At 41.0% G+C, this 26,569-nt stretch overlaps 1 protein-coding gene across 2 annotated transcripts in view; it reads left to right on the top strand.

The window, feature by feature from the left end:
- Positions 1-26,569, top strand: part of asap3 (ArfGAP with SH3 domain, ankyrin repeat and PH domain 3) — a 112,639-nt gene that overhangs the window by 57,892 nt on the left and 28,178 nt on the right. For both annotated transcript variants that reach the window (XM_060934762.1, XM_060934761.1), the window contains exons 8-15: positions 7,910-7,985; positions 11,263-11,349; positions 11,484-11,593; positions 16,386-16,455; positions 16,559-16,646; positions 20,082-20,130; positions 20,384-20,550; positions 23,674-23,807. In XM_060934762.1, the coding sequence (XP_060790745.1) occupies positions 7,910-7,985; positions 11,263-11,349; positions 11,484-11,593; positions 16,386-16,455; positions 16,559-16,646; positions 20,082-20,130; positions 20,384-20,550; positions 23,674-23,807 (781 nt within the window). The remainder of the gene's footprint in view (positions 1-7,909; positions 7,986-11,262; positions 11,350-11,483; positions 11,594-16,385; positions 16,456-16,558; positions 16,647-20,081; positions 20,131-20,383; positions 20,551-23,673; positions 23,808-26,569) is intronic.

Raw genomic sequence — 26,569 nt, forward strand, 5'->3', positions numbered from 1 at the left:
CCATCTTGTCGGTCAAACGCCATATTCCGCCTTCTACTTCTACTTCTGGTTCTACTTCTGCTTTTACTTCTACCTTTTCTTCTGGAAAACCCTACTATATACAATTCTACTACAACGGCTGCGGCTACAAGCTCTCCCTACCTGTGCACGTTTTTTATGTTTTTTGTGTGTATTTTTGCGTGTTGTTCGTCTGTACCGGACTTCAATATCCACTACAACCGTATGGACTTACTGGACATTGGTTTCCAGCAGAAAATGACGGTTTGTAGCGATTTCCATCGCATGCACAACATTCCGGATGAGAAAAAAAAAAAAAACATTCCGGACGAGATAGTGAGACCAGCGGGGTCTCCGTGGATTGTTATCGGAAGCAAAGCGAAGGAGGCGGCGCCAGGAGTGGAAGCAAAAGCGAGGCTGCAGAGCCGGCCTGTTGACTAAGCTCAGAAAACAGCCACTCAAATCTCCACTGCCAAGCCTCTACCTCTCCAACGCCAGATCCATGTAAACAAGACGGATGATTTGGAATTACAGCTGGAATTACCTTATTCTATTCTATAATCGGCTGGTCAGTGCTATACTCAATACTTAAGTGACTTACCCATCCAATGAGGATTCTTGTTTACAAGATGCCACATCTGAGTCGCTGACAAATCCTGAATTTCTGTAGAGATAACTGTCCAGAGATTTATAGGCACGCAGTGCTTCACCACTGAACAGCGAGGGAAAGTTAATGAGGTAATTATACACATCTGGGTATTCTGCTGGCAGTTCAAAATCCGGTCGTGAAAACTACGTCCGGTAAGCCATAAGGGTCACAAATCTGTAGATCGTTTATTTTAGACATATATCTAGTTATCTGTTCATTAGAAAAATGAGCCGTGTAGTCCGTCGGTTGAAATTGATCCATTCTGTACACAAGTGCAGCAGTATTCAGCGGTGTTTTTGACCGACAAGATGGCGGTTGTGTACTTTCCGGTCACGTGACTGCAAGATCTCTATACCGTGAGTAGAGAAAAAACAAAATGGCGGCGCGTATTGCTGAACCAACTGAGGACGAAATAAAAACTCTACTCGAAAACAAAACAAAATATGGAATAAAAGTATTTGATGGTAAGAACGTAGGTTTTTTAAAATTATTTTTCAAGAATTATTATTATTATTGCATTTTTCACAAATTGCTCCTGTGATTTTGCCGGTTTGTTTACATTCAAAGCGGAAATGATTTTGTCAGACATTTTGTATAAAGTTTTTATTTATTGACTTTGCAAAAAATAAAAATGCTCTTTTTCTCAAAACCCAGTGAATGTGGATAGAATAAAACAGTTATTCCACTCAATCTCAGCATACATGGATTACAGACAACTCGGTGCTACGCGCCTCGTCGGCTATCAGCTCATGTACGACTCGATTTTGTGGAATAACTGTTAAATAAATAAATATATTATAGTGATGTACATTATTCACTGCGCCCCTGAAAATAACCACCTGCCACGACAAAACATAACGTATTAAAAATGAGGTTTGCCTTACAAAAACGTTTTACTTTAAAACCTGTTCCAGCACGACAAATATTACAGTAACTGATACGATGTCAGCAGTTCGGGCGTGTAAAGCCGTCACTGATTTAAACTCTCAAGCAGTTTGTTGAAAGCGGGGACGTGAAAATCAGGAGCCCAGTCCAAAAGGGAAGAAAAGTCGCCTTTTACAGAGAAAGTGATATAATTTTCTCAGAGCGTGTTTTCACTACCTAGTGGATGTTCATTATGTCTAACTATTACAAATATTTTAAGTTCGTTTCTTAGACAAGTATATTTTTTAAGTTTGTTACCTTGTTAACAGTTTCGGCGAGAATCTCCCGCCTTCTTCAGAAACAGTCACCAGATGTCGAGTGGTGACGTGCCTTATCAGCTGATGTTGCGTGCAGGAGGCGTGAACGTCCCGCCCAATTTGACAGGTAGTCCACGCCTCCTGCTGTCAGGTCGCTCCTCCAGGATGGCGCTCCAGGTGTGCGACAGTGCATACGCTCCCTCGTCCCGGTTCATCGTCCTCTGCGCCCGCTTGCGTATTTCCACTGCCTCTAAAATCCAACGCTGGAATCTATTTTCTTCAGCGCGAATGACTCTGGCCTCTTCCCAATTCATTATGTGATTTTGCCGTTTGCAGTGGTCTGAAATGGCTGATTTTAGGTTTTCTTGGTGTGCTTTTTCTTTTTCGGATCTTGTGAGTCTTCTTGTTGTTTCTTTTTCACATTCTAATTGGTGTTCTTTCCTTCGAGTATGGAAGCATCTGCCCGTTTCACCAATATAGACTTTATTACATGAACGGCAAGGGATTTCATAGATGACGTTGCATTTATTGTCCAGTTGTATTTTGTCTTTGGGGTGAACTAGCAGCTGTCGGAGGTTCTTGTATGGTTTGACCGGGGTGTTGATGTGGTATTTCCTCATGGATCGTTGGATGCGTTCTGTGACTCCTTTTATGTATGGTAGTGTGACAAAGCCTCGGTTTGTTTTTTCGGTGTTTTTTCTTGTTTGTTTATTTTCTTTTATTTGTGTCTGTAATTTCCCTTTCCGAATTGCCCACGGTGGATATTGGCAGTTTTTTAATGCCTGTTGGATGTGTTGTTCCTCCTCCTGTCTGTCTTTCTCCTCCGTAATGGTCTGTGCTCGGTCGTATAGTGTTCTGATTACCGACATTTTGTGTGCGATGGGATGTTCTGATGTCCAGAGAAGATATTGGTCGGTGTGTGTAGGTTTTCTGTATGTTGTAATTCTAATGTTCCCTTCTTCTGTGTGGTGTATTTTTAAGTCCAAAAAAGCTATTGTCTTGTCCGTTTCCTCTTCGTGTGTGAATTTGATGTTGCCTGTCTTGTCTATGGAGTTTAAATGATCCGTGAGTTGTTGTGTGTGGCCTGTTTTGGTTATTTCAAGAATGTCATCAACGTATCTTTTCCAGAAGATAGGTTTGCAGTCATCCGGTGCTGTTTCTATGGCTCGGGTTTCCAGATCCTCCATAAAAAAGTTACATAGAGTGGCAGATAGCGGGTCCCCCATTGCAAATCCCTCTTTTTGTCTATAGATTATGCCTCTAAATTGGAAAAATGTGGAAGTGGAAATGAAATGTAATAGTTTTGTTATGTCCTGTACTGTAAGTTTTGTGCGTTTTTTCAGGGTTCTGTCTGCTTTTATCCGGTTTTCTACTATGTTGAGAGTGTTTGTGACCGGTGTTTTTGTAAAGAGGGATATGACGTCATGCGATACAAACATTTCATCCTTTTTTATCTTGATTTCCTTTAATTCTTTCGCCAGTTGTTTTGAGTTTTTGCAGTGGTATTCCGTGAGTCCGAGGAGTGGTTTGATTATGTCTGCCAACATCTTGGAAAGGTTGTAAGTAACTGATCCTATACTGTCTACTATGGGTCTTAGTGGTGCTCCGGGTTTATGAATTTTCGGTGTGCCGTATATCCGGGGGGTGATGTTTGCTGTGGGGATGAGGTGGTTGTATGTTTGTTTATCGATTTTGTTGTCATCCAGTAACGGTTTGAGTAATAGCTTTAGTCTTCTTTTCTTTTCCTCCGTCGGGTCTTTTTTTAATACTTCATATGTGTTTGGGTCCGTGAGCATTTCATTCATTTGTTTTGCATATTGATTAGTGTCCATGATAACCGTGGTCCTCCCTTTATCAGCCGGTAATATTGTTATTTTCTTGTTCTTTGTGAGTGTTCTGATGGCTTCCATTTCCTGTTTGGTTATGTTTCTGGGTGGCGGTTTAGCTGAGGTGAGGATGCCTGCTATTTCATTCCTTAATGCGGCCTTCTGTCCTTGGTCCTGTATCATATTGCACGCTAGTTCCGTGGCTAATACGAATTCTTCATGCGGGATTTTATTTGGTGTGATGGCATAGTTTAGTCCCCGTGAGAGTATAGTGCGTTCTGCTGTTGTTAGTGTGTGTTTAGACAGGTTGCAAATCCAGTTTTCGTTTGTTTGCTTGTCCTTGCATTTATTTTGTTTCTTATTGATAAGTCTGTTCAGTTTTTTAATATGGCGTGTTTTTGTTTTTGAAAACTCTTGTTCTTGTATTGCATTCAGATGTTCTTCCATATTTTTTTCCATGTCACTGCTGAATTTGAACCGGCGTTTGAATTCTTGTTTTCTTTGTGCTATTTCTGTGTTTAAATTGTTGATTTTGTTAGTCGTGCATCTGATTCTTTCTCTTACCAGAGTCATTCGCGCTCTTTCGATGGTCCTTTCCGCGTTTCTTGTTGGTATCGGATTTTTTATGTAGAGGCTTGCTGGAATGACGCCTTCGTCTCGGCAGCGGAGATTGAAGCGGAGATGGTTTCTTTGTCGCGCCAATTTTTTTCCTAGCTTTTCCAGGTAGCGTACCTCTTTGGCACAATCTTCTCCATAACTTATTTTTAATACGTAGCCATTTCAGACCACTGCAAACGGCAAAATCACATAATGAATTGGGAAGAGGCCAGAGTCATTCGCGCTGAAGAAAATAGATTCCAGCGTTGGATTTTAGAGGCAGTGGAAATACGCAAGCGGGCGCAGAGGACGATGAACCGGGACGAGGGAGCGTATGCACTGTCGCACACCTGGAGCGCCATCCTGGAGGAGCGACCTGACAGCAGGAGGCGTGGACTACCTGTCAAATTGGGCGGGACGTTCACGCCTCCTGCACGCAACATCAGCTGATAAGGCACGTCACCACTCGACATCTGGTGACTGTTTCTGAAGAAGGCGGGAGATTCTCGCCGAAACTGTTAACAAGGTAACAAACTTAAAAAATATACTTGTCTAAGAAACGAACTTAAAATATTTGTTTTCACTACCATCGTTCAGACGGACAAGAAACATAAGAAGTCACAAATACACGACTGTGAGCGAAGAACAAAATACGAGGGTTCAAGCTAATTTTACCAGGAATGTGCCAAGATTAGCCATATCCTCATGATGCAGGTTTCACTCGTGTGTGTGATCTTACACACACAGCCCTCCAGAATTACTGCACAAAATAAATGTTACAGACAATAAGTCAGATTTTTATACTCAAACATTAGGGGAAACTATTTATCTTTGTTCCAGTGAAAATGTGTTAGAACAGTCTTTTTTTGGTCACACCCAGTGGCGGCTCCTGAATTTTTTTTCAGGGGGGCAGTTTTCCCCCGTTATGTCTACACGGACCATAAATGTCCACAGGACTGAAGTAAATTGACCTGGGTAGCAAGTCAACTGTTCTACAGAAAGTTCTGTAAATAGATTTTGTACTTCAAACTCCATGACCAGCAAGAATTTTACAGACTGTGCAACTTAAGGACAAACAGGAAAGTGCACTTACTGTAACAAAACATTGTAAATAGTTGGCTAACATAACAATAGCAGTTGAATAAATAGATGAGTGGATCTTTAGATCTTGCAATTACTGGTATTTAAATTGTTGCCAATTTAGCTCGATTTGATCGCTGACTAAATGGAACTTCTTTTAAGGACCGCACTGAATTGCTTTCCGCATCCATCTCACCTCAGAAACTGAGCGGATCGAACGCAACTTTGCCGCGCTTCGCAGTGATGTAAGCACGTTAGGGCACGCCCCCCTGGAACCCATAGAGATTGCATTGAAGTGTCAGTCAGGAGAAAAAAAATATATTAACATGGGACTCTATCAGTGAACTCTTGGGCGATTTTCAGCGTGACTGAAATCGCCCCAAAAGGGGCGGTACTCTAGAAGCAAGACCACCCTGATTGGACAATGATACCCAGAGATGGATTAAAACGGCCTCGAGCAGCGCTGGTGAAAGTTTGTTTTAAAAAAAGAAAAAAACTTTTTTTTTGTTTTTTGTTTTGGCAGTGCGTCGCCCAATCGCCCTTATGCACCAGCCGCCCTTGGTCACACCTATATATGTTTGTAGAACATCCTGTTTCAGATTTAGTCCCCATGTACTGTTTGAATGAGCTCCACTCTTCTGGGAAGGGTTTCCACTAGAGTTTGGAGTGTAGCTGTGGGAACGTTTTCATTCAGCCACAAGAGCGTTCGTGAGATCAGGCACTGGTGTTGGTGAGGAGGTCTGGGGTTCAGTCGGTGTTCCAGTTCATCCCAAAGGTGTTCAGTAGGGTTGAGGTCAGGGTTCTGTGCAGAACAGAGTTCTTCCACTCCAACCTTGGTAAACCATGTCTTCATGGAGCTCACTTTGTGCACAGGGGCATTGTTCTGCTGGAACCGGTTTGGCCTCTTAGTTCCAGTGAAGGGAAAGTGTAACGCTACAGAATATAAAGACCGTTTGGGAAGAACCACATATGGGTGTGACGGTCAGGTGTTCGATATACTGCGTACTTTTCTCTATATAGAGTTAACAATTATTCCACGAAATCGAGTCGTACATGAGCTGATGGGTGACGAGGCGCGGAGCACCAAGTTCTCTATAATCCATGTCCGACGAGATTGAGTGGAATAACTGTTTTATTCTCTCCACATTCACTGGATTTTTGAGAAACAGAGCATTTTTATTTTTTGCAAATTCGATAAATAAAAACTTCATACAAAACATCCAACAAAATCATTTCTGATTAGAATGTAAACAAACCGGCGAAATGACAGGAGCAATTTGTGAAAAATGCAATAATAATTCTTGAAAAATAAAAAAAAAGTTCTTATCAAATACTTAGTCCATATTTTGTTGCTTTTTTGTTGTTGTATTTGTGGGGTTTTGTTTTCGAGTAGAGTTTTTATTTCATCCTCTGTTGGTTCACCAACACGCGCCGCCATTTTGTTTTTCTCTACTCATGGGAAATGAGCTGATATCCTAGTAGTAGAGTAGCCAATCAGAGCGCATGATTGCTCATATCCAGTGAATGTGGATAGAATAAATATAGTTTTAAAGTTTATATATAACTTTTGGCATTTGAATCTGAACTACGTTTTGTCTGAATAGCAAACACAGTACACGAAAAAAGTGGTACCCCAAAGTTCAAACCAAAAACAGCACCATTACAGTTTTGTCATCTGTCTTACTGCGTCATTTATACTTTGCTCAGTCTGTCGACTGTGTTTCACTTCCAAACATTTTTTAGTGGAAAAATAATGATCGAGTAAATAGTCCACTTCACTCACGTGCATTACACCTGCGAATGAATCCGCAACACGCCTACTGGTGACGTATTACGGAAACGTCACCAAAAAGGGCTGGATTATATTGGAGCGCAAGAGCAGGTGGGCGTGTCACGCTGTGTAATCATATGGCACGGCTGTCGCTGATTGGCTGCATTAATCTACAGCAGAGAGAATCTCTGCCTACAGCACTGGGATCATTTCAATTCGCCCACAGCCTCGCTTCAGATCATCATGTGTTTAAACGACAGCCAGTGAAGTTTGGGGAAAAAAAAACCAGAAATTATCTTCTTTAAAGTGTTTGTTGACCACAGATCAGGCACCCATTGATACGAACCGCCCGAGTATTACTCTATTCAGGTTATGAATCCTTAAAGATCGGTAAACTAATCTGTGTCAGTGCTTCACTGTCAGTTGTTTGCACTGTTTATTTGCTGCTCTGGATACGAGAATCTATCAGTGCCCCCATCCAAAGTAAGAGTTTTCTTTAAAAAAAAAAAAAAAATGGCATACAAAATCAGCTTCCAGCCACATATTAATCAAATATCTATACAAATAAAATGAAAAAGGGTGGGGTGGTTTTGTTCATCAACTGTTGAATATTCTGATGTAATGCGATGTGGTAAGATGTTATGTCTGTTGTGCTCTGTTTTCAATTTAAACTATAAAATACCCCTAAAAACATGGGAGTGTACTTAGTTTTGTACTCAGTTCAAGTATATATAGATGCTGTAGATGGATTTAGAAGTATGTAGTATGTGAGGACGTGTGTGTGTGATCATGTTTCTTCTTTTTTCAGTTTTTTTCAGGATGGACTGAAAGCTGCTGAAAATCTCAGTCCCTTTGTGGAAAAGCTAGCAGCCTCTGTTCACACGGTAATGTGTGTGTGTGTGTGTGTGTGTGTGTGTGTGTGTGTGTGTGTGTGTGTGTGAGAGAGAGAGAGAGAGGACATCTATATTCAGATGTCCTGAGTGTTTGTCATGCCAGTACATGAAGACATGCCTTTATGGAAAGATTTTGTTGATGTGCTATAAATTGCATGACCTCTACTGTTTCAAGTTTGTTTTGATGGCAGATCCAGTATCTCTTGAAAATCATCTTCTGAGATTAAAGTATCATGGCTCGTGAGTCAGATGTTAAACAGTAAAGAAACTTGTGTGCAACTTGAAGCACTGGTTTGACCTCCACACACGGAAGAAAGATAACCTGGAATACCACTGTGCATCGACTAGTCACTGATCTCGTGTGTGTGGGGGTCTTTTTTTAGAAGAAGGAAGTAGTGTGAATTACTGAATTTTTTTTTTGTCGAAGTTAGTTATCTTTTCAAGAGAAAAGTATGCGTCTGTGTCTGAGAGTTGCACTTCCTTCTACCTTTTCCTTTATTTTTTTTTTACTGCCTCCGGACCTGGAAAAGGTTGTTGCCAACACTGAGGTTATTCAAGAACTCATAACTTCCAAAAGAATTCGAGACAAAAATGATTGTGAAACATTCTCCAGCAACATTATTACATTATTATAGAATTCTAAATTTCAAAGCCAATTCTAGAACAAGTGACCCTGAAAACATGTTCAACGCTCCGTTTATTTCCCAATTCTTAACTTCTTCAGAGAGAATTTGACAATAAGTTATTGTGCAAGTGAAGTTCTTTTTCAACACAGATTTTTCTAGAATTCTTCCATTCAGTGAGAATTATAGAATTTGTTACCTTGAAAAGTTTTTGACCAACACTGGCAATTCTGCAACTCAGAACTTCAAAGAGAATTCCAGAAGACGTGACCTTGAAAAGTTCTTTACCAACACCTGAGTTTATTTTAGAATTCTTAACTTTGAAGAGAGTTCAGGAAGAAGTGATCGTGCGAAGTCTTTTCCAAGATTGTGATTATTCTAGAATTTTCAATTTGAAGAGAATTCTTGAAGAATTTACCTTCAGGTTCTTTCTCAACATTGATAATTCTACAACTCAAAACTTCAAAGGGAATTCGAGAAGAAGTGACCTTGAAAAGGACTTTTTCATTAAAGGTAGTGTTCACATCAAAGTTCAGATATGGCCCAGTCATTACCGGGTCAGTAAAGGGGTTGAAATTTTTTATATCTGTTATTTCGTAATGCTCAGATAGAAGAATTCGGTCTATCGGTAAAGTTCGCACAGGAAGTCTAATGATTTCTTGTGTGTACACAGCAGGTCTTCAGTTCATCTACACATGCCGTCCGTGGCCGTGCCATTTTTCCCCTCATTTCAACACATATATTTACTTTATCATTTTTAATTTCATTGATTCAAATCATCATAAATTTGTATTGTGATTTTATCACTGAATGATATATATCGTTACATGCCTAGTACTGAAAAATCTTTTTTTGGGGGGACTTCAGGAAATGTTTTGTATTTGTTTACAGCGTGCTCAAATGTGCCCACTTTCTATAGAATATACCAAGCTGCACTGTGGCTGTTCTGGAATTGATAACTAATTCAGATGAGAATTCTCGAATATGTGACCGCGATCTTTTGCATTACATTACAGGCATTTAGCAGACTCTCTTATCCAGAGCAACATACAGTACACCCAGAGCAGCCTGGGGATCAGGTGAAGTGCTCAAGGGCACTTCAGCCACTCCTGTCGGTCCAGGGAATCAAACTGGCAACCTTTTGGTTCCATAGCTGCCTCTCTAACCATTAGGCCATGACTTCCCCCAACACTGTGATCTTTTGCAACACTATGGTTTTTCTAGAATTCTTCAAATCAAAGACAATAAGCAATTGTGAAAAGTTCATCAGCACTGCATTCATCTCATTCATCTCATTATCTCTAGCCGCTTTATCCTGTTCTACAGGGTCGCAGGCAAGCTGGAGCCTATCCCAGCTGACTACGGGCGAAAGGCGGGGTACACCCTGGACAAGTCGCCAGGTCATCACAGGGCTGACACATAGACACAGACAACCATTCACACTCACATTCACACCTACGCTCAATTTAGAGTCACCAGTTAACCTAACCTGCATGTCTTTGGACTGTGGGGGAAACCGGAGCACCCGGAGGAAACCCACGCGGACACGGGGAGAACATGCAAACTCCACACAGAAAGGTCCTCGCCAGCCACGGGGCTCAAACCCGGACCTTCTTGCTGTGGGGCGACAGTGCTAACCACTACACCACCGTGCCGCCCACAGCACTGCATTTATTCTAGTATTCAAAACTTCGCATAGGGTTCTAGAATAAGTGACCATGAAGTGTTCTTTATCAACACTGCGGTTATTTTCGAACCCGTAACTCCAAAGAGAATTCTAGAACAAGTCACTGTGAAAGAAGCTCTCTAGCAACACTGTGGCTGTTTCAGAATTCATAACTTCAGCAAAATTCTAGAATTGCCCAACTCTGCGTTATAAATCATTAATCTGCGTCGATGATTGTTAATTCGTCTCGTTGTGTAATAATGGCTGCATGCCTAAGCCTCTATGATATTACATAATACTGGACAAGCAACCTGGTATGCTTCCTGACTCCTGGATCTTTTTTTTTCCCCCATGTTACTTGTGAAGTTGAGGCATGTTACAGCAGATCTGCCGCTCTGCGTAAAAACTGGTTTGGGTGAAGCTCATCAAAACATGTTCTCATGTACAGACTTGCACTCTTTTTCCATTTCAGTTGATGAATCTTGATTTCTCAGATCTAATGTTCTATTAAAAAAAAGTTTTCAGCTGGCCTCTGAAAAGACAGCGCAGGGAAACATTTCTGAGACTCGCACACAGAACAGGCCGTGCAAAAACCCAGCAAGCCAGAATGATTACTGTATTTTTCCCGGAGATGAAACCAAGCAGAACAAATTGATGGAAATGTGTGGTAGAGGTTGGTAGGTCGATGCAGACCTCAGTTTTTGAAGATTCCTTGGACGTTGTGAATTAATGCATGATTAATAACGGAATGGTTTTAGTACGCATTCAGATATCTGAAGTGCAGAAAGTGCTGTTCCATAAACCGGTTTTTCTACACAGGGAATATTCTCAGTTTGTTGGTTTGTCCTGGAGATTTCCACATGACGTATCTCACAGCTGCTGTACTTTTTTGCCTAATGTACTAATGCTGTACTGCCTAATGTAAACAAAGCTCATCTCAGGGTTTTACAGAAACCTGAACTTTTTGTTTTGTTTGTAGTTTCGCCAGGACGAGGACGAGCAGGTGAAACAGCTCTCTCAGCTCCGGGACTCTCTCAGGAGTCAGCTACAGGTGGAGGGTAAAGAGGTAACTACGACTCTCAGCATGAATCGCGTCACTGTCTTGATGTGAATGTGTTGACTATGGCCTCAGATACACTTGTAAAGCTCCAGATACCATGATGATGATCATGATGATGATGATGATCTTTCTCTTTGCAGGATTATCTAAACAGAAAGAACTCCGGTCACGGCTACAGCATTCACCAGCCGCAGGGCAACAAGAAATACGGCACAGAGAAATCAGGCTTCCTGCTCAAGAAGAGCGATGGGTGAGTCAGAACACCGACTGTCTCACAGTCAGAAACCGTTCACATGCATTAATCTCCATCCATCCATCCATCCATCCATCCATCCATCCATCCATCCATCCATCCATCGTCTATACCACTTATCCTACTGAGGCGGGGTGCATCCTGGACAGGTCACCAGTCTATCGTGAGCCTAATACAGAGATGAACAACCACTCACACCTACATTCACACTCACATTTACAACTGCAGGCAATTTAGAGTTACCATTTGATCTAACCTGCATGTCTTTGGACTGTGGGAGGAAACCGGAGCACCTGGAGAAAACCCACACAGGCACGAGGAGAACATGTGGACTCCACACAGAAAGGCCCCAGGTGACCAGCAGGTTCAAACCCAGAACCTTCTTGCTGTGAGGCCACAGTGATGAAAACTGAACATCTCCTCCCCCGCACTAATCATTATTAAGCGCTATTTGGAATTATTGGACATTTATTTTATTTAAAAATGAGGACAATTTTCAAGTTTTCCAGTTCTCACTTCCATTACTGTTATAATAATACATAAAGAATAAATACAATAAGATCAATCTTAACAAAAGAGGGGAAAGTGTCTTTATACGGAACCTTTTCCAATTCTGAAATGTTTCCCAAATCCATTTTCAATCTACTCTGATATCTGACCCAACGTTTTTTGCCACCGTCACCCCAATAGACCTCTTGCAGTCACGTGACCGAATCCCGGCTGGAATGTAAACAGCCGCCATCTTGTTGGTCAACAACACAGCTGAATACTGCTGCACTCATGTACAAAATGGATCAATTTCAACCGACGGACTACACGGCTCATTTTTCGAATGAACAGATAACTAGATATGTATCTAAAATAAACGACCTACAGATTAGTGACCCTTATCGATTACCGGACGTAGTTTTCATGACCGTGTCAGTGGATATTGAACTGCCAGAGGTGGAATACCCAGATGTGTATGATTACCTCATTAACTTTCCCTCGCTGTTCAGTGGTGAAGCACTGCGTGCTTATAAATCTCTGGACAGTTATCTTTACAGAAATTCAGGATTTGTCAGCGACTCAGATGTGGCGTCTTGTAAACAAGAAAATAATCCTCATTGGACGGATAAGTCACTTAAGTATTGAGTACTAGTACTGATACCACATGGATATACTGGAATAAATACATGGCGAACCTGAGATGAAATGGTCACTGCACAGGCGCCAGTGATCGTTCTTTCCAGTCGGTACCCATGCCTTGTTGTTGTTGTTTGGATCGGCCCGGCTGATAGCAGCAATCCATTTTGCACGCCTGTCAGGGTCCCGTGGCAGCCTATGAAACTTTCTTCCCGATTTCTGACCTCTCCTGTTGTGGCATTTATATGCCATACAACTCTCCGGCATTGTGGCACGGTAATATTTGCAGATTTGGGCGAAAAACAACGAAAGTCAGTGTCGGTAAATTGCGATGGCGGAAATATGGCGTTTGACCGACAAGATGGCGTCTGTTTACAATTTGGATCGGCTGTGACGTCACATGCAAGTGGACTATAGTGATGCTGGCAGAGGGGAACCGTCCGGGCCTTCTCGTCCTTCAGAGAAGACCCAAACTTATCAGCATTTCAAATGTTCATAATTTCATTATAATTATTCTCTTTTGATTCTAATTTGGCCTCATTTTCTATCAGATTTCCTTCAGAAATGAAAGGGTTACTGTCCTGAAAGCATTAAAATCGAGTTATCCAATGAGATTGTTTTGTTTGCTGTCTCTAGGCTGAGAAGAGTTTAGAGCTGCTCACTCATTGGTTAGGACTTAATTGCCGGGACAGAAGGCCATGGCAGTGTCTGTTTATGTAGGAAGTGACAGATGAATTAACCAATCAGATTTTGATTTATAGTGGGAGGGACCAAAAATGTATCGCCCTCAGCCTTCTCGAAGGCCAACGCGAGCTTAACCACGAGTCGGCGCCGTCAGCGCAGCAGTGAAGTCACCTTCCAGCCGGTGTAGCGTTCATCAGTAGTGCTAGCGAACGCTAATAAAGTAGGCACACCAGTGCTATCGAGAGCTACAGGTTAACGACTGAGAAACTAAGATTTCTGTCTCCAGACTCTTCTTCCACGCTGCACGCTCGCTACAGTACTTTTCACTCAGACTTAAAGATTCATTTCCCTGTGGAATTTACTGAGTTACTTTTAAAATCAACATCGACAGCTACACACAACGGAGCGACCTGGCAGCCTGCCGCTAATCCCTTACAAAATCCTTTACCCTGTCGCTTTTTTGGTGTGTCCCAGCTCTAATAGTCATGGTTCGCCACTGGATAGCGGATCAGTGTCATCGCTAATTCACATGAACGTACAAGATGCTGGTAGCCAAATGGTGTCCACGCTCCCATAATGACTGAGACAGTGGGGTGAATTCATGCCAAGGAATTTACTAGCAGCAGTTTGTGGAATGGTGGTAATGTTCCTGCCTCACAGCTCCAGGTTCCCCGATTTAATCCTGAGCTGTCCATGTCCAAGTTTCACATGTCCTCCTCATGTCCATGTAGGGTTCCTCTGGGTTCTTGAGATTCTTTCACCTCCCAGAAACATACCAGTAGGTAAAGACTAACCAGTAAAAAAGTAAATAGTAACCAGTGATCTAAATACGACCTTGACAGAATACAGAATCAGTTTGTATCCTGCTAACATGCTTTTTTAAAGCTTAAAACATTTTTTCCAACAAGCCTCGGAAACATTGTCAGTAAACCAGACGCATGTGTAGATCGGGAAATCACTTGAATGTTCTTTCTCAAACACACTTCTTCATTTGTTGTGTCAGGTCTCTTTTTTCGAAAGCCAGACACTGACATTAAAATGATGGTGTTTGTTGGCTCAGTGAGTAAGCACATGGAGGAGCAGTGTGTTGAAGTGTGTGTGTGTGTGTATACTTGTATGATTCAGCTGTTCTTCATTAAGTTTTGTTTGACCTCTGAGTGAGGTTAGGCTCAAATGTTTAAATCAAAATCCACTGCAGGATGATGTACGCAGATAACAAACACAAACGTACACTAGTGTACTGTAAGTGCACGGAGATCAGATCTGCCGTGTATCACAATCAGACTGAAACATGTTGCTTTAGCTCAAGTGTTCGTCTGGCTGGGGCGGGGACAAGGACAGAGGCAGCGTCCATGGTTTGATCAGGTTCCTGAGATCATTTGTTTCACCTGTGTCCATGTGGGTTTCTTCTGGATCCTTCCACCCTCCAAAGGTGGCTTGGCTTTGCTCAGTCGCTCCTAGATATAAGGAGATTTATGTATGGTGCTCTGAAATGAACCGTCATTCACCTGTTCACACTCGCCGATGACTCGGATCACCCGAACAGCTGCTCATTCTTGAGATTATTAGTTTTAGCCTGGCTCCCACCTGAACTGATAATCAGATACAAGGTATGCCACCACTCTTGCCAGAGCAGTTGGGGGTTGATTAGGACTTCAGCCAGTCCTGCTGGTCCAGGGAATCGAACCAGTGACCTCTTGGTCCCAAAACTGTTTCTCTAACCATTAGGTGCGTGGTGGCAGCAAGGTACTTAAAATTACGCAAATACAGGAAGGATCTTCATAAAAAGATCAAACATCAGAAAGAATGATGAAGGTGGGCTGATCTGATTATTTAAGAGATTGCTAATCTGGGATTAAACTGGGATTTCTGTGCATACCAGTCTGTAGAATTTGCACAGAATGGTGCAAGAAACCAAAAAACATCCAGTGAGCAGGGCCTTGTTAATGAAGAGAACATCCAGACTGGTACAAGCTTGACAGTAAGTCTGTGGTAACTCAAATTATCACTCGTTACAACCATGGTGAGCAGAAAAGCATCTATACAAAATGTTGAGTTTTTGACATGGATGGGCTACAACTGCAGAAGATCACATCCATGCGATCCTGTCAGCCAAGAACAGAAATATGAGGCTGAAATGGGCACCAGCTCACTGAAACCAAAGACCAGGCAACATTTAAAAAAAAAAAATTTTTTTTATGAGCTCACACAGCAATAGGCCGGTGAGCCAGTTCCATCACGCGGCGTATCGTCCATCCGTCTGTCCACAATTCACAAAAATTGCTCCTTCTCCATGAGTTTTCAATGGATTTTGATTCTGATTGTTTTGTCTGGAAGATCAAATCCTTGTAATTGTTCTCATGAAGAGCAACTTGGCTAATTATAAAGGAGTCTGGTTTCTCATGGTACAGCTGTGTGATCTACTGCATCGCTGACGCTCTGTTTTTAACTTTCAGCTGTCCAGCTAACTGGTGTTGTGGTTCGTTCCTGATTTCATGTCATAACCACATCGAAATAAGAGTATTTGTAATCAGTGTGGTCTGATTCTCTAGTAGCTTTGATGATGAACAAATGTGAGATGTGTCTTTAGATCAGTTTCAGTGTGGTGTTCTACGTTTAGAGCTGCACCCTTTAAGAAGAGGGTCTTGTTTGTGTTAAGTGGTTGGAAGGTAGGAAATGTGGGTTGAATGAAGGCTTCCTTTGACTTCCTCCCAAAATCCAAAATCCAGTCCAGATGTTGGGAAAGAATAAACAGTGACTCATCAAGACATGATGGTTTCTTCCAGAACATGGTTACTACTTCTTTTTTAAACTCCTGCTTTTGATGATTGAGGACGGCAGTCGTTAGGTTGTAAGAGGTGCTGGTTTTCTGGCCTGAGATCTGAGCTGGCAGGTTTCAGGTCTGATGGTAAAATGCTGATCTGGGTAATAAGTCCCCGAGGTCACGTTTCCACAATGTGTTTGTGTTTTTCTGTCCCAGAATCAGGAAGGTGTGGCAGAAGAGGAAATGTGGAGTCAAATATGGCTGTCTGACCATCTCTCACAGCACGGTGAGGCTCCAGCGTCTCTCTCACACACACACGGAGCCTGGAAACTCCGGTATGCTGGACCTTATAAACTGCATTAAGCTTGTTTTTGCTCTCTGTCTCTCAGATTAACAGACCTCCAGCCAAACTCAACCTCCTCACGTGTCAGGTTCGGCCCAACCCCGACGAGAAGAGGATTTTTGACCTTGTGACTCGTACGTCCACCACTTTGTAACTGTTTAAGCGCCTCCTTTCTAAGACTGTGAAAAATGCAAAAATATAGGTGAATTTATCTCATAGTTCTCATATAGAAATATCTAGAAATGCATTTCATAATCTTGTGTTTATAATAATGTCATAATGAGAGCTATAAATCACTCATTATGAAATATTTGCAGCGAAAAAGTGACTAAATACACTTTTGCATCTTCAGTATGAAGTTTAAATGCTACGTTAAAGAATTCATCAATAAACCAGTGACTTCAAACATCTATATCTAGAGGCATTTTATTAAACTGATCATGTGGAATGAAAAAAAACAATACTTTTTTTTTTAATTACTAAATTAGTGTATAATAATAATCTGATTATAAACTCTATTATAAAATATATTCGTTAATAACTAGATAATAATCATTATATAAATGTTTTGAATTGGTTAAAAAAATCTTACTCGAAGGACGCAACATTAATGTTATCCATTTGAAAAGATTAAAAATGAGGTTGAAGGTGTCGTGTGGAGGATGTGGAACCTCCTGTGCAGATACGTTTGACTGATGATTAGCACTTGTTATAAACACGACTTTCACTGGGTAAGTTTCACAAGCTCATTGGCTGCTCGTTACAGCTTGATCGCATTTACAAGCTTCTTTTCATTATTATGTTGCATGTAATTAATATGACATATTTCTCATTTATACATACATACAGCTTTCTTTACTTAGTTTTCTCATTATTATTATTATTAATTTGGAATAGCGGCGCTGGCACAAACTGTTTCACTCAGGATTTTTCTACTTTATTCCTTCTTATTATTATTTCTTATTCTAACGTTTTTTAGGACGCTATTTCTCCCTCAGTTTTCAACCAATCATCAATAAATTTCATGTGAAGAATCCCTCTGGGCTGAATTACGTTGCTATGACTTTTGGTGCTGATCCGGATCACTGAACCGGAATGATTCATGAAAAACAGGATTTTTTTCAATCACTTATAACTCTGTCAATTTTCATGATTTTTTTCAATCAGTTTTTTAAATTTTATTCAGGGCGGCATGGTGCAACTGCTCCTCACGAAGTGTCATTCTCTATCTCTTACTGTTCTGGATCTATAGGATATAGATCTATATGTTCAGGAATAAACTAATGTTAATGGTGCTGAATCAGTCACCGTCAAATGGGGCGGTTGGAGTCTTGTTCTCGACTCGGACTCGACTCAAAAAGTTTTAATGACTTGAGACTGGACTCAGACTCGAGGTTTAGTGAGTCGACTACAACACTGGTCACAGTCTCTATCTAGTTGTTGTTGTTTTTATTTCATTTTCATTTCATTAAATGTTTATAGCTTGTTTTATGATTATTATTTAATTAATGTTTTAATGTTCTCTGATGTATCTGTACAGTGTTCTTGGGTACCCTGAAAAGCACTCTATTATTATTATTATTATTATTATTATTATTATTAAGCCACACCAGTTTAATTAGTTGGTTCTCAGATTTTTTTCAGGAAAAATATGAAGCGAGCAGGCGAAATAAAATTAAAAAAATGCTCTGATGGTAAAATTAGCGGTGGAAATAGACCGAACAATACAAGCAAACCAGTAAACAGAATTTCAACACACCTGTCAAAGATTTTACGCTTCTGTTCGCTGAATATCCTCACAGTCACAAACACAGGCTTTGCAGGATTCCCCTCCACAGGCAGGTTTCTCCCACAAGTCTTTATTGAAAGTGAAAGAGGCAATTTGATTGGTTTTCGACGTCATGTGACCTTTTCTGTTGGTGGGAGTTTGATTTCGATTTTTTTTTTTTTTTCATTTTGCATTTTCTCCAAGCGGCGATTCCGAGAACCAACTAATTGAATTGGTGTGGCCTAATTATTAAGAGTTGCACAGAACGGAGTCGTAGCACAGTAGAGAGCTCTTTAATTAATTACAGTTGTGTGTGTGTGTATATATATAGAAGAGAGGCTGTGTGTGTGTGTAGAAGAGAAGCTGTGTGTGTGTGTGTATAGAAGAGAGAGTGTGTGTGTGTATATATAGAAGAGAGGCTATGTGTGTGTGTGTAGAAGAGAGGCTGTGTGTGTGTGTGTGTAGAAGAGAGGCTGTGTGTGTGTAGAAGAGAGGGTGTGTGTGTGTATATATAGAAGAGAGGCTATGTGTGTGTGTGTAGAAGAGAGGCTGTGTGTGTGTGTGTGTAGAAGAGAGGCTGTGTGTGTGTAGAAGAGAGGGTGTGTGTGTGTATATATAGAAGAGAGGCTGTGTGTGTGTAGAAGAGAGGCTGTGTGTGTGTGTGTGTGTGTGTGTGTGTGTGTGTGTGTGTGTGTGTGTGTGTGTGTGTGTAGAAGAGAGGCTGTGTGTGTGTGTGTGTGTGTGTGTGTGTGTGTGTGTGTGTGTAGAAGAGAAGCTGTGTGTGTGTGTGTGTGTATAGAAGAGAGGGTGTGTGTATATATAGAAGAGAGGCTGTGTGTGTGTGTGTGTGTGTGTGTGTGTAGAAGAGAGGCTGTGTGTGTGTGTGTGTGTGTGTGTGTGTGTAGAAGAGAGGCTGTGTGTGTGTAGAAGAGAGGCTGTGTGTGTGTGTGTGTGTAGAAGAGAGGCTGTGTGTGTGTGTGTGTGTGTGTGTGTGTGTGTAGAAGAGAGGCTGTGTGTGTGTGTGTAGAAGAGAGGCTGTGTGTGTAGAAGAGAGGCTGTGTGTGTGTGTGTAGAAGAGAGGCTGTGTGTGTAGAAGAGAGGCTGTGTGTGTGTGTGTAGAAGAGAGGCTGTGTGTGCGTGTGTGTGTGTGTGTGTAGAAGAGAGGCTGTGTGTGTGTGTAGAAGAGAGGCTGTGTGTGTGTGTGTGTGTGTGTAGAAGAGAGGCTGTGTGTGTAGAAGAGAGGCTGTGTGTGTGTGTGTGTGTGTGTAGAAGAGAGGCTGTGTGTGCGTGTGTGTGTGTGTAGAAGAGAGGCTGTGTGTGTGTGTGTGTGTAGAAGAGAGGCTGTGTGTGCGTGTGTGTGTGTGTAGAAGAGAGGCTGTGTGTGTGTGTGTGTAGAAGAGAGGCTGTGTGTGTGTGTGTAGAAGAGAGGCTGTGTGTGTGTGTGTGTGTGTGTGTGTGTGTGTAGAAGAGAGGCTGTGTGTGTGTATATATAGAAGAGAGGCTGTGTGTGTGTGTGTGTGTGTGTGTGTGTGTGTGTGTGTGTAGAAGAGAGGCTGTGTGTGCGTGTGTGTGTATATAGAAGAGAGGCTGTGTGTGTGTGTGTGTGTGTGTGTGTGTATATATAGAAGAGAGGCTGTGTGTGGGGGGGGGGGGGGGGATTTGGGTGGTGTTTGGGAATAATGAAAAGCAGTTGTTGCAAAGGGCTTGTCCTGGCTTGTTACACACACACACACACATTTCTTCCTTGATATATTCACTGTGTTCACACCTCTCTCTCTCTCTCTCTCTCTCTCTTTTACAGATAATCGCACGTATCATTTCCAAGCAGAGGATGAACAAGAATGTATGATGTAAGGATTGCGTTCTTTAAAACCTACCAAGTGCTCAAACACACAATACACACGATGCACCTGTACACACACACACACACACACTGATGGTTCGAGCTCTAGAGTCTGTTTCTTTGTCCTGAATTAATTTTCTGTGTAATTAGTCCACCTTCATTGAGGTCAGGTCACGGTTTCACCTGGCCCTGTGACACTAATCACCCCAGCTATCTCTCTCTCTTTCTCTCTCTCTCTCTCTCTCTCTCTCTCTCTCTAGCTGGGTGTCTGTACTCCAGAACAGTAAAGAGGCGGCTCTGAACACGGCTCTGGGAGGAGATCAGCTACAGTTTCCAGGCAGCGGGCTGCAGGATCTGGCGCGTTCTGTAATTTCGGGCCTGAGAAATCTTCCAGGCAATGATGCCTGCTGTGACTGCGGCGCTCCGGGTATGACTCACATCCACACTGCTAAAAGCGTCCAACGTTATTAATCATCACTCAGTTGTTTGCAGTTGTTTGTTTGATTTATCCTGTAATGTTTGTATGCAAATCGTGCTTTAGCACATCATCCCTGAGTCCATATGCACAGCAATTACAACGGTACACAAACAAATTGTACTCGTAATATCATGGTCACTATCTACCTTTGGAAAGTACGGGGTTACTGTATCAGATGCACAGTTATTTACAGTGCGTACTTTACAGTGCATCTGATACAGTAACCCCGTACAGTTATTTACTTATTCATGTAGCCTAATATAAGAAAGTGTGTATGTTCTATATATAGAACATACACACTTTCTTATATTAGGCTACATGAATAAGTGACCAGTGTAACGGTGAAGTGACAAAACTAATCCATGAGTTGTTTTACAACAGCTGGGGCAGAACCATGTATGTAACCAGAAACAATCAATCGTACACCTTAATAATATAAGAATGAACTGAATTCTGTAGATAAATTATTAGGCATGTAATGGTATATCATAAGATGATGAACTGCGATACAAATTTATGATGATTTGAATCGATTAAATAAAAAATGAATCATGATTATCATCAGGCTGTGTAACCGCGTAGTTTTTACCAGATGTAATTGTGTTGTTTAGACAGCAGAGGGTGCAATAATGTACAATAGTGGGAATGCACATGACTTTACTGTAGGTGGAAGTAACACAGCTCTAATGCTGCGAAAACACCAGTCCTGTGTCTGAAATCACTCACTACTCCCTCTATAGTGGACTAATATAGTGAGGTCGCCATTTTGTAGTGCCGTCCGAATGTACAGTGAGAATTATTACACCCTATATAGTGGACTCATAGTATCCCACAATGCACTGTGAAAAGTAGTGAACAACCGATGGTCGCTAACCAAGCGATATATCCCATCATGCACTGCGGTTGTACTGAAAAACAGTGTGTTGGGGTGAACGGATGGAGGAAGAAACACGTTATAAACGGACATTCAAGTCCAATTAAAAATAGTAAGAGAATAGAAAAAAAGCTAAAATAGAAAAAGACAGATAAAATACAAGAATAAAAGTTAGAGTGCAGAGCGAGGAATTAATCAAAAGCCTCAAGTTTGATTTAATAAAACGCAGCAGCAAAGAAGAAAGAAAGGATTCAGCCTTGAGTTAAAAGAAGTGAAAGATGCAGCGTGTGTTTATTATTTTGAAAACCCACCAGCCGACTGATCCGGCACGTTTTCATTGTGCAACAATAATGACGTAAATAACGGCGTTATTTAGTGTCCGAAAGTGTTTATACATTTTACCAATGAGCTCATCGTATAATCCTCTATATAGAATTCCCTAGGTAGTGAGCAGGGAGTAGTGAACGAGTGAGTGAGTGATTTCGGACACAGGGCAAAACAGCTCTAAAATGTGAAAGAGCTGTTGTGCGATTGACTGTACAGATAGATTTAACAAGAAATCAGAGCTCTCTCTGTTTTTCCAGGCTGCTGAAAGCTAAAGAAAAGAGAAGCAAATGGAGGAAGAACAAATGTTTATAAAAGTTTATTAAGAAAAGGCCTATTTCTTATTAACTTTTTTTCATTTTTAATAAAAGGAATATTATAGTAACCATGCTATTATATGAAGAGTTTGGTTCCAAAACACTATATATCCAGTTCCACTGTTTCCAGAAAAATCACTTTTTCTGATTACGGGAAGTGAGAAAAGGAAAACTACTGTATCCTGTTTTAAAATTTATTGACTAACTCCTTAATGATGATAAACTTCAAAAATGAAATCCAGAACTAATTAACAGCTTTTAACTGAACCAAGTAATTATTTTTTTCTCAAGTCGCTACATATCCACGCCACGGCATTTCCCCCCAAAATGCTACAGATCCCTTTCTATTTAAAGTGCATTTCACTGTTCTTTCATGACAGATTTATTTTATAGATTATTTTTATTAATTTATCGAAATTATTCATAATTCAGCGTGAAATTGTCCAATAAATACGAGAAGTGATGAAGTAATTTCCTACTTCATGGGCATAGCCATTTTAGAAGACTTCACGCCAATGGCGGCCTCTGATTGGTCAAATGGGTATGTCCGGTTTTGAGAAAAATCGGTGATGGCGCTTGTTGCATTTTGGAATGAAGGGCCATAATGCAGTGTGTAAATCAATGGCAGATATCGCGTTTTGGCGAAAACTGAATATGGTACGAGTAAGATATGATAATTGCTGATGGTTTGGTGGCGGGAGTTTCAATTTTTCAAATCGCGTTTTGGAACCAAACACTTCATATTTTACTCTTACAAATGTGGGTAAATAATTATTGTTGGTCATTAATTAAGAAAACGGGTCATTAACCCATATATAATTAATATAGGGTCATTAAGGGCTATTAAGGTGGTCATTACCAAAAGTTCAGTTTTTTTTTTTTTTTTAAACAAAGGAATATTTAATTTGGCAAAGAATAAAAAACCCCCACAAATATTGGTTCTTTTTTTAAATTGGCAATAACATTTTCTTTTATTTTTAAAAAAAATATCATGGTGAAAATTGAATCGTGAACCCAATATCATGAATCGAATTGAGTCATTAGGTGCCTATAAATTATTATGTAAAGTACTGACCAACTGCAATATTTTTTTCTGTTGGTTATGAGTCAAAGCAGCGCCTCCGAATCTCTCGGCTCATACACACGTGGATATTGTATGTATTCAGAATTTATGCCACTGCAAAAGCCTCCATATGGTATACGGTACTTTCGACTAACAGAAATGCGACTCTTCTTAATGTGCTGCAACGTTCCCTGTGTCCACAGTCACAGAAATCAGTATTTTTACTCTGTGATGAAACCGATGTAGAAAAGTTCAGAATGATTGGAAATAGTTTTATGGCATCACAAAGATAAAAACGTTTGGGTCGCAAGTTCTGGATGACATTAATGTAAGGGTTATTATTCAGTGTGCTGGAGCAGGTCTTTAAATCTCTCTGTCTGTATTGGATCTGCTCTCGAGACATTTTTAACTTTTATTTTGTCTCGAAATGTCGTTGTACGGCTCTAAATCTGCTTCTCTCCTGGTCTAACGAAACTGTCTTGTCTTTCCTGCAGAACCCACCTGGCTCTCCTCTAACCTGGGCATCCTCACCTGTATCGAATGCTCAGGAATCCACCGGGAGCTCGGCGTTCACTACTCGCGTATACAGTCGCTCACTCTCGACATGCTCAGTACATCTGAGCTACTGGTACGAACACACACAGATTTACTCCTTCCCAAACCTAACAAATAGATAGATTAATAAAAACCTGCCGCGTTCACCACAATCTACCAGGATGGTACACAGATCCGCTGGGATATCTGTTATGCAAATTTATACCACAGCACTGCTGAATTCTTGATTCTGATTGGTCAGAAGGTGTTGATTACTTTTCTATAACAGCACCTCTGACAGCAAATCACAGATTTACATTATTACACTTTGTTCTAATATCTTGTTGTTTCTGTGGTAACAACTTGCACCAGGATATACATAGTCAAAGTGTATATTTAACAGTTATTCCATGAAATCGAGTCGTACATGAGCTGATGGCCAACGAGGCGCGCAGCACCGAGTTCTCTATAATCCATGTAGCACCAAGATTGAGTGGAATAACTGTTTTATTCTATCCGCATTCACTGGATTTATGAAAAACAGAGCATTTTTATTTTTTGCAATTTCGATAAATAAAAGCTTTATACAAAACGTCCGACAAAATCATTTCCGCTTAGAATGTAAACAAACTGGCAAAATGACAGGAGCAATTTGTGAAAAATGCAATAATAATAATAATAATAATAATTCTTGAAAAAAAAATCAAATACTTTTATTCTATATTTTGTTGCCTTTTTTTTTGTATTTTTTGGGGTTTTGTTTTCGAGTAGAGTTTTTATTTCGTCCTCAGTTGGTTCGGCAACACGCTCCACCATTTTGTTGTTCTCTACTCATGGTATATGAGCTGATATCCTAGTAGTAGAGTAGCCAATCGGAGCGTGCGATTGCTCATATCTTCTTTCAAACTTCTTTCAAACTCTTGTTGGATGCCGACAGGGTGCTCTTGAATCACCTTTGATCTTTAATGTTTATATGGACTTTGTAGTTAGAGTCGCCAAGAGTGGAATTTTAAAGACCGACCCTGATGCAGGGATCAAGATCAACTATTGTATGCCCAATGAGGTGTCTCCCCGGGAGCTTCGGAGGAAAGCACCGGCATATGGAAATGCACAAGTCACTGAGCTACTATATGCTGACGATCAGGTGCTATTTGCCAAAACAAAAGAAGAATTGCAATATATGCTCAATATTTATGATAACACCTTTAGACGGTTTGGAATGCAAATCTCATATACCAAGACTGAAACAATGGTTTTTAATGTTTACAAATATGTAATGGAACTCCCAAGCCTAGTGAGCATCGGGTCAAATGTTGTTTTAAAAAACGTTCGAAGTTTCAAGTATTTAGGAAACACCATTACCAACTCGGAGAATACTGCTCAGTCTTTGCACACCCGAATTGGTGTAGCATACCAAAAATGAAACGACCTGAAACATGTTCTGACTGACAAGCGGATACGTCTGGAAACCAGAGTGAAATTCCTCGCCACCTGTATCCGGTCAAGACTCCTGTATAGTGTCCAAGCATGGGATTTGACAGAGGACGAGTTAAACAAAGTGGAAACCGTCTGGCATGGCTTCCTGCGAAAAATGGTCCGACGTGGTTTTGAAAGAAAAAATGCGCCAGCATAGGCAGAAAGGGCGAGAACAGAGGTTGATTGGAGCTTCTGCATTTCAAATGAGAAGTTGCATAAAATTACCAAAACAAGTCCCATACGCGACTTTTGTATAATGCAACACCTAAAGTATCTGGCACATGTGTGTAGACTCGATAATAGTGCTATCCAGAAGCAGGTGCTGTTCGACGTTCTAACCCCTAAGAGGATATGGAATAGAGTGGAAAAGGAACTTGATGTTGACAGACACCAAGCTAGGAAATGGATGATCAGCAAGACAGACTTCTTGCAACTGCTGGATGCTCGTTTCCAGCAGTAGCGCCCCATGGCTGTCGCCGACGCCTTAAGGGGAAAAACGATGATGATGATGATGATGATGATGATATCCAGTGACTGTGGAGAGAATAATTGTTGATATGGTGAAGTTTTCTCTGATCCTGGAGTCACCAGTGTCATCACTTTGTAACGGTCGTTGATAAAGCTGAGGTTTTTTTATTTTTTACACTGGACAGAGGGACTTGTTTTACGATTGTTCCACAACATTAACTTTAGCTAATGAATAAATAATTGTAATCACCCCATCTTTGGTTATAGCTCTATAATACCCCCAAGTGTTTCCTTCTCTACTTATTACACTGCTTTTTTATTTAAATATCTGATTCTGGGGGGCGTCGTGGCTCAGGTGGATAAGGCGCCATACCATAAATCCGGGGACCCGGGTTAGATTCCGACCCGAGGTCATTTCCTGATCCCTCCCCGTCTCTCTCTCCCTCTCATTTCCTGTCTCTACACTGTCCTATCCAATAAAAGGTGTAAAAGCCCCCCAAAAAAATCTAAAAAAAAAATAAATAAATAAATATCTGATTCTGATTGGTCGAATACGTACGGAAGCCGCGAGAGGCCCTTCATATAATCTTTTTTTATTCACCTTGTTATCCCGAGATAACGACATAATTAATTCAGGATCTCGAGAAAACAAAACAATTATTCCGTGATCTCGAGAAAACAAAACAATTATTTCATGATCTTGAGAAAACAGCTGAGGTTTCTAGCAGAGCTGCGCCCCCTGTGGGTGAGACAATGAAGACTTAGAAATTGGCGGACATGTAACAGAGCAGAAATGGCTTTTTACGAAGCCTTGAGAGAGAGGGAGGCCAGTCTTCTGCGGAGGTGCCGCGGACTAATTTTGAGATTATCCCTTATTAAAAGACTTAATGCAATCTCTCCCTGTGTCAACCC

The sequence above is a fragment of the Neoarius graeffei genome, chromosome 11 (genome assembly GCF_027579695.1).
Source record: "Neoarius graeffei isolate fNeoGra1 chromosome 11, fNeoGra1.pri, whole genome shotgun sequence".
Classification (NCBI taxonomy): domain Eukaryota; kingdom Metazoa; phylum Chordata; class Actinopteri; order Siluriformes; family Ariidae; genus Neoarius; species Neoarius graeffei.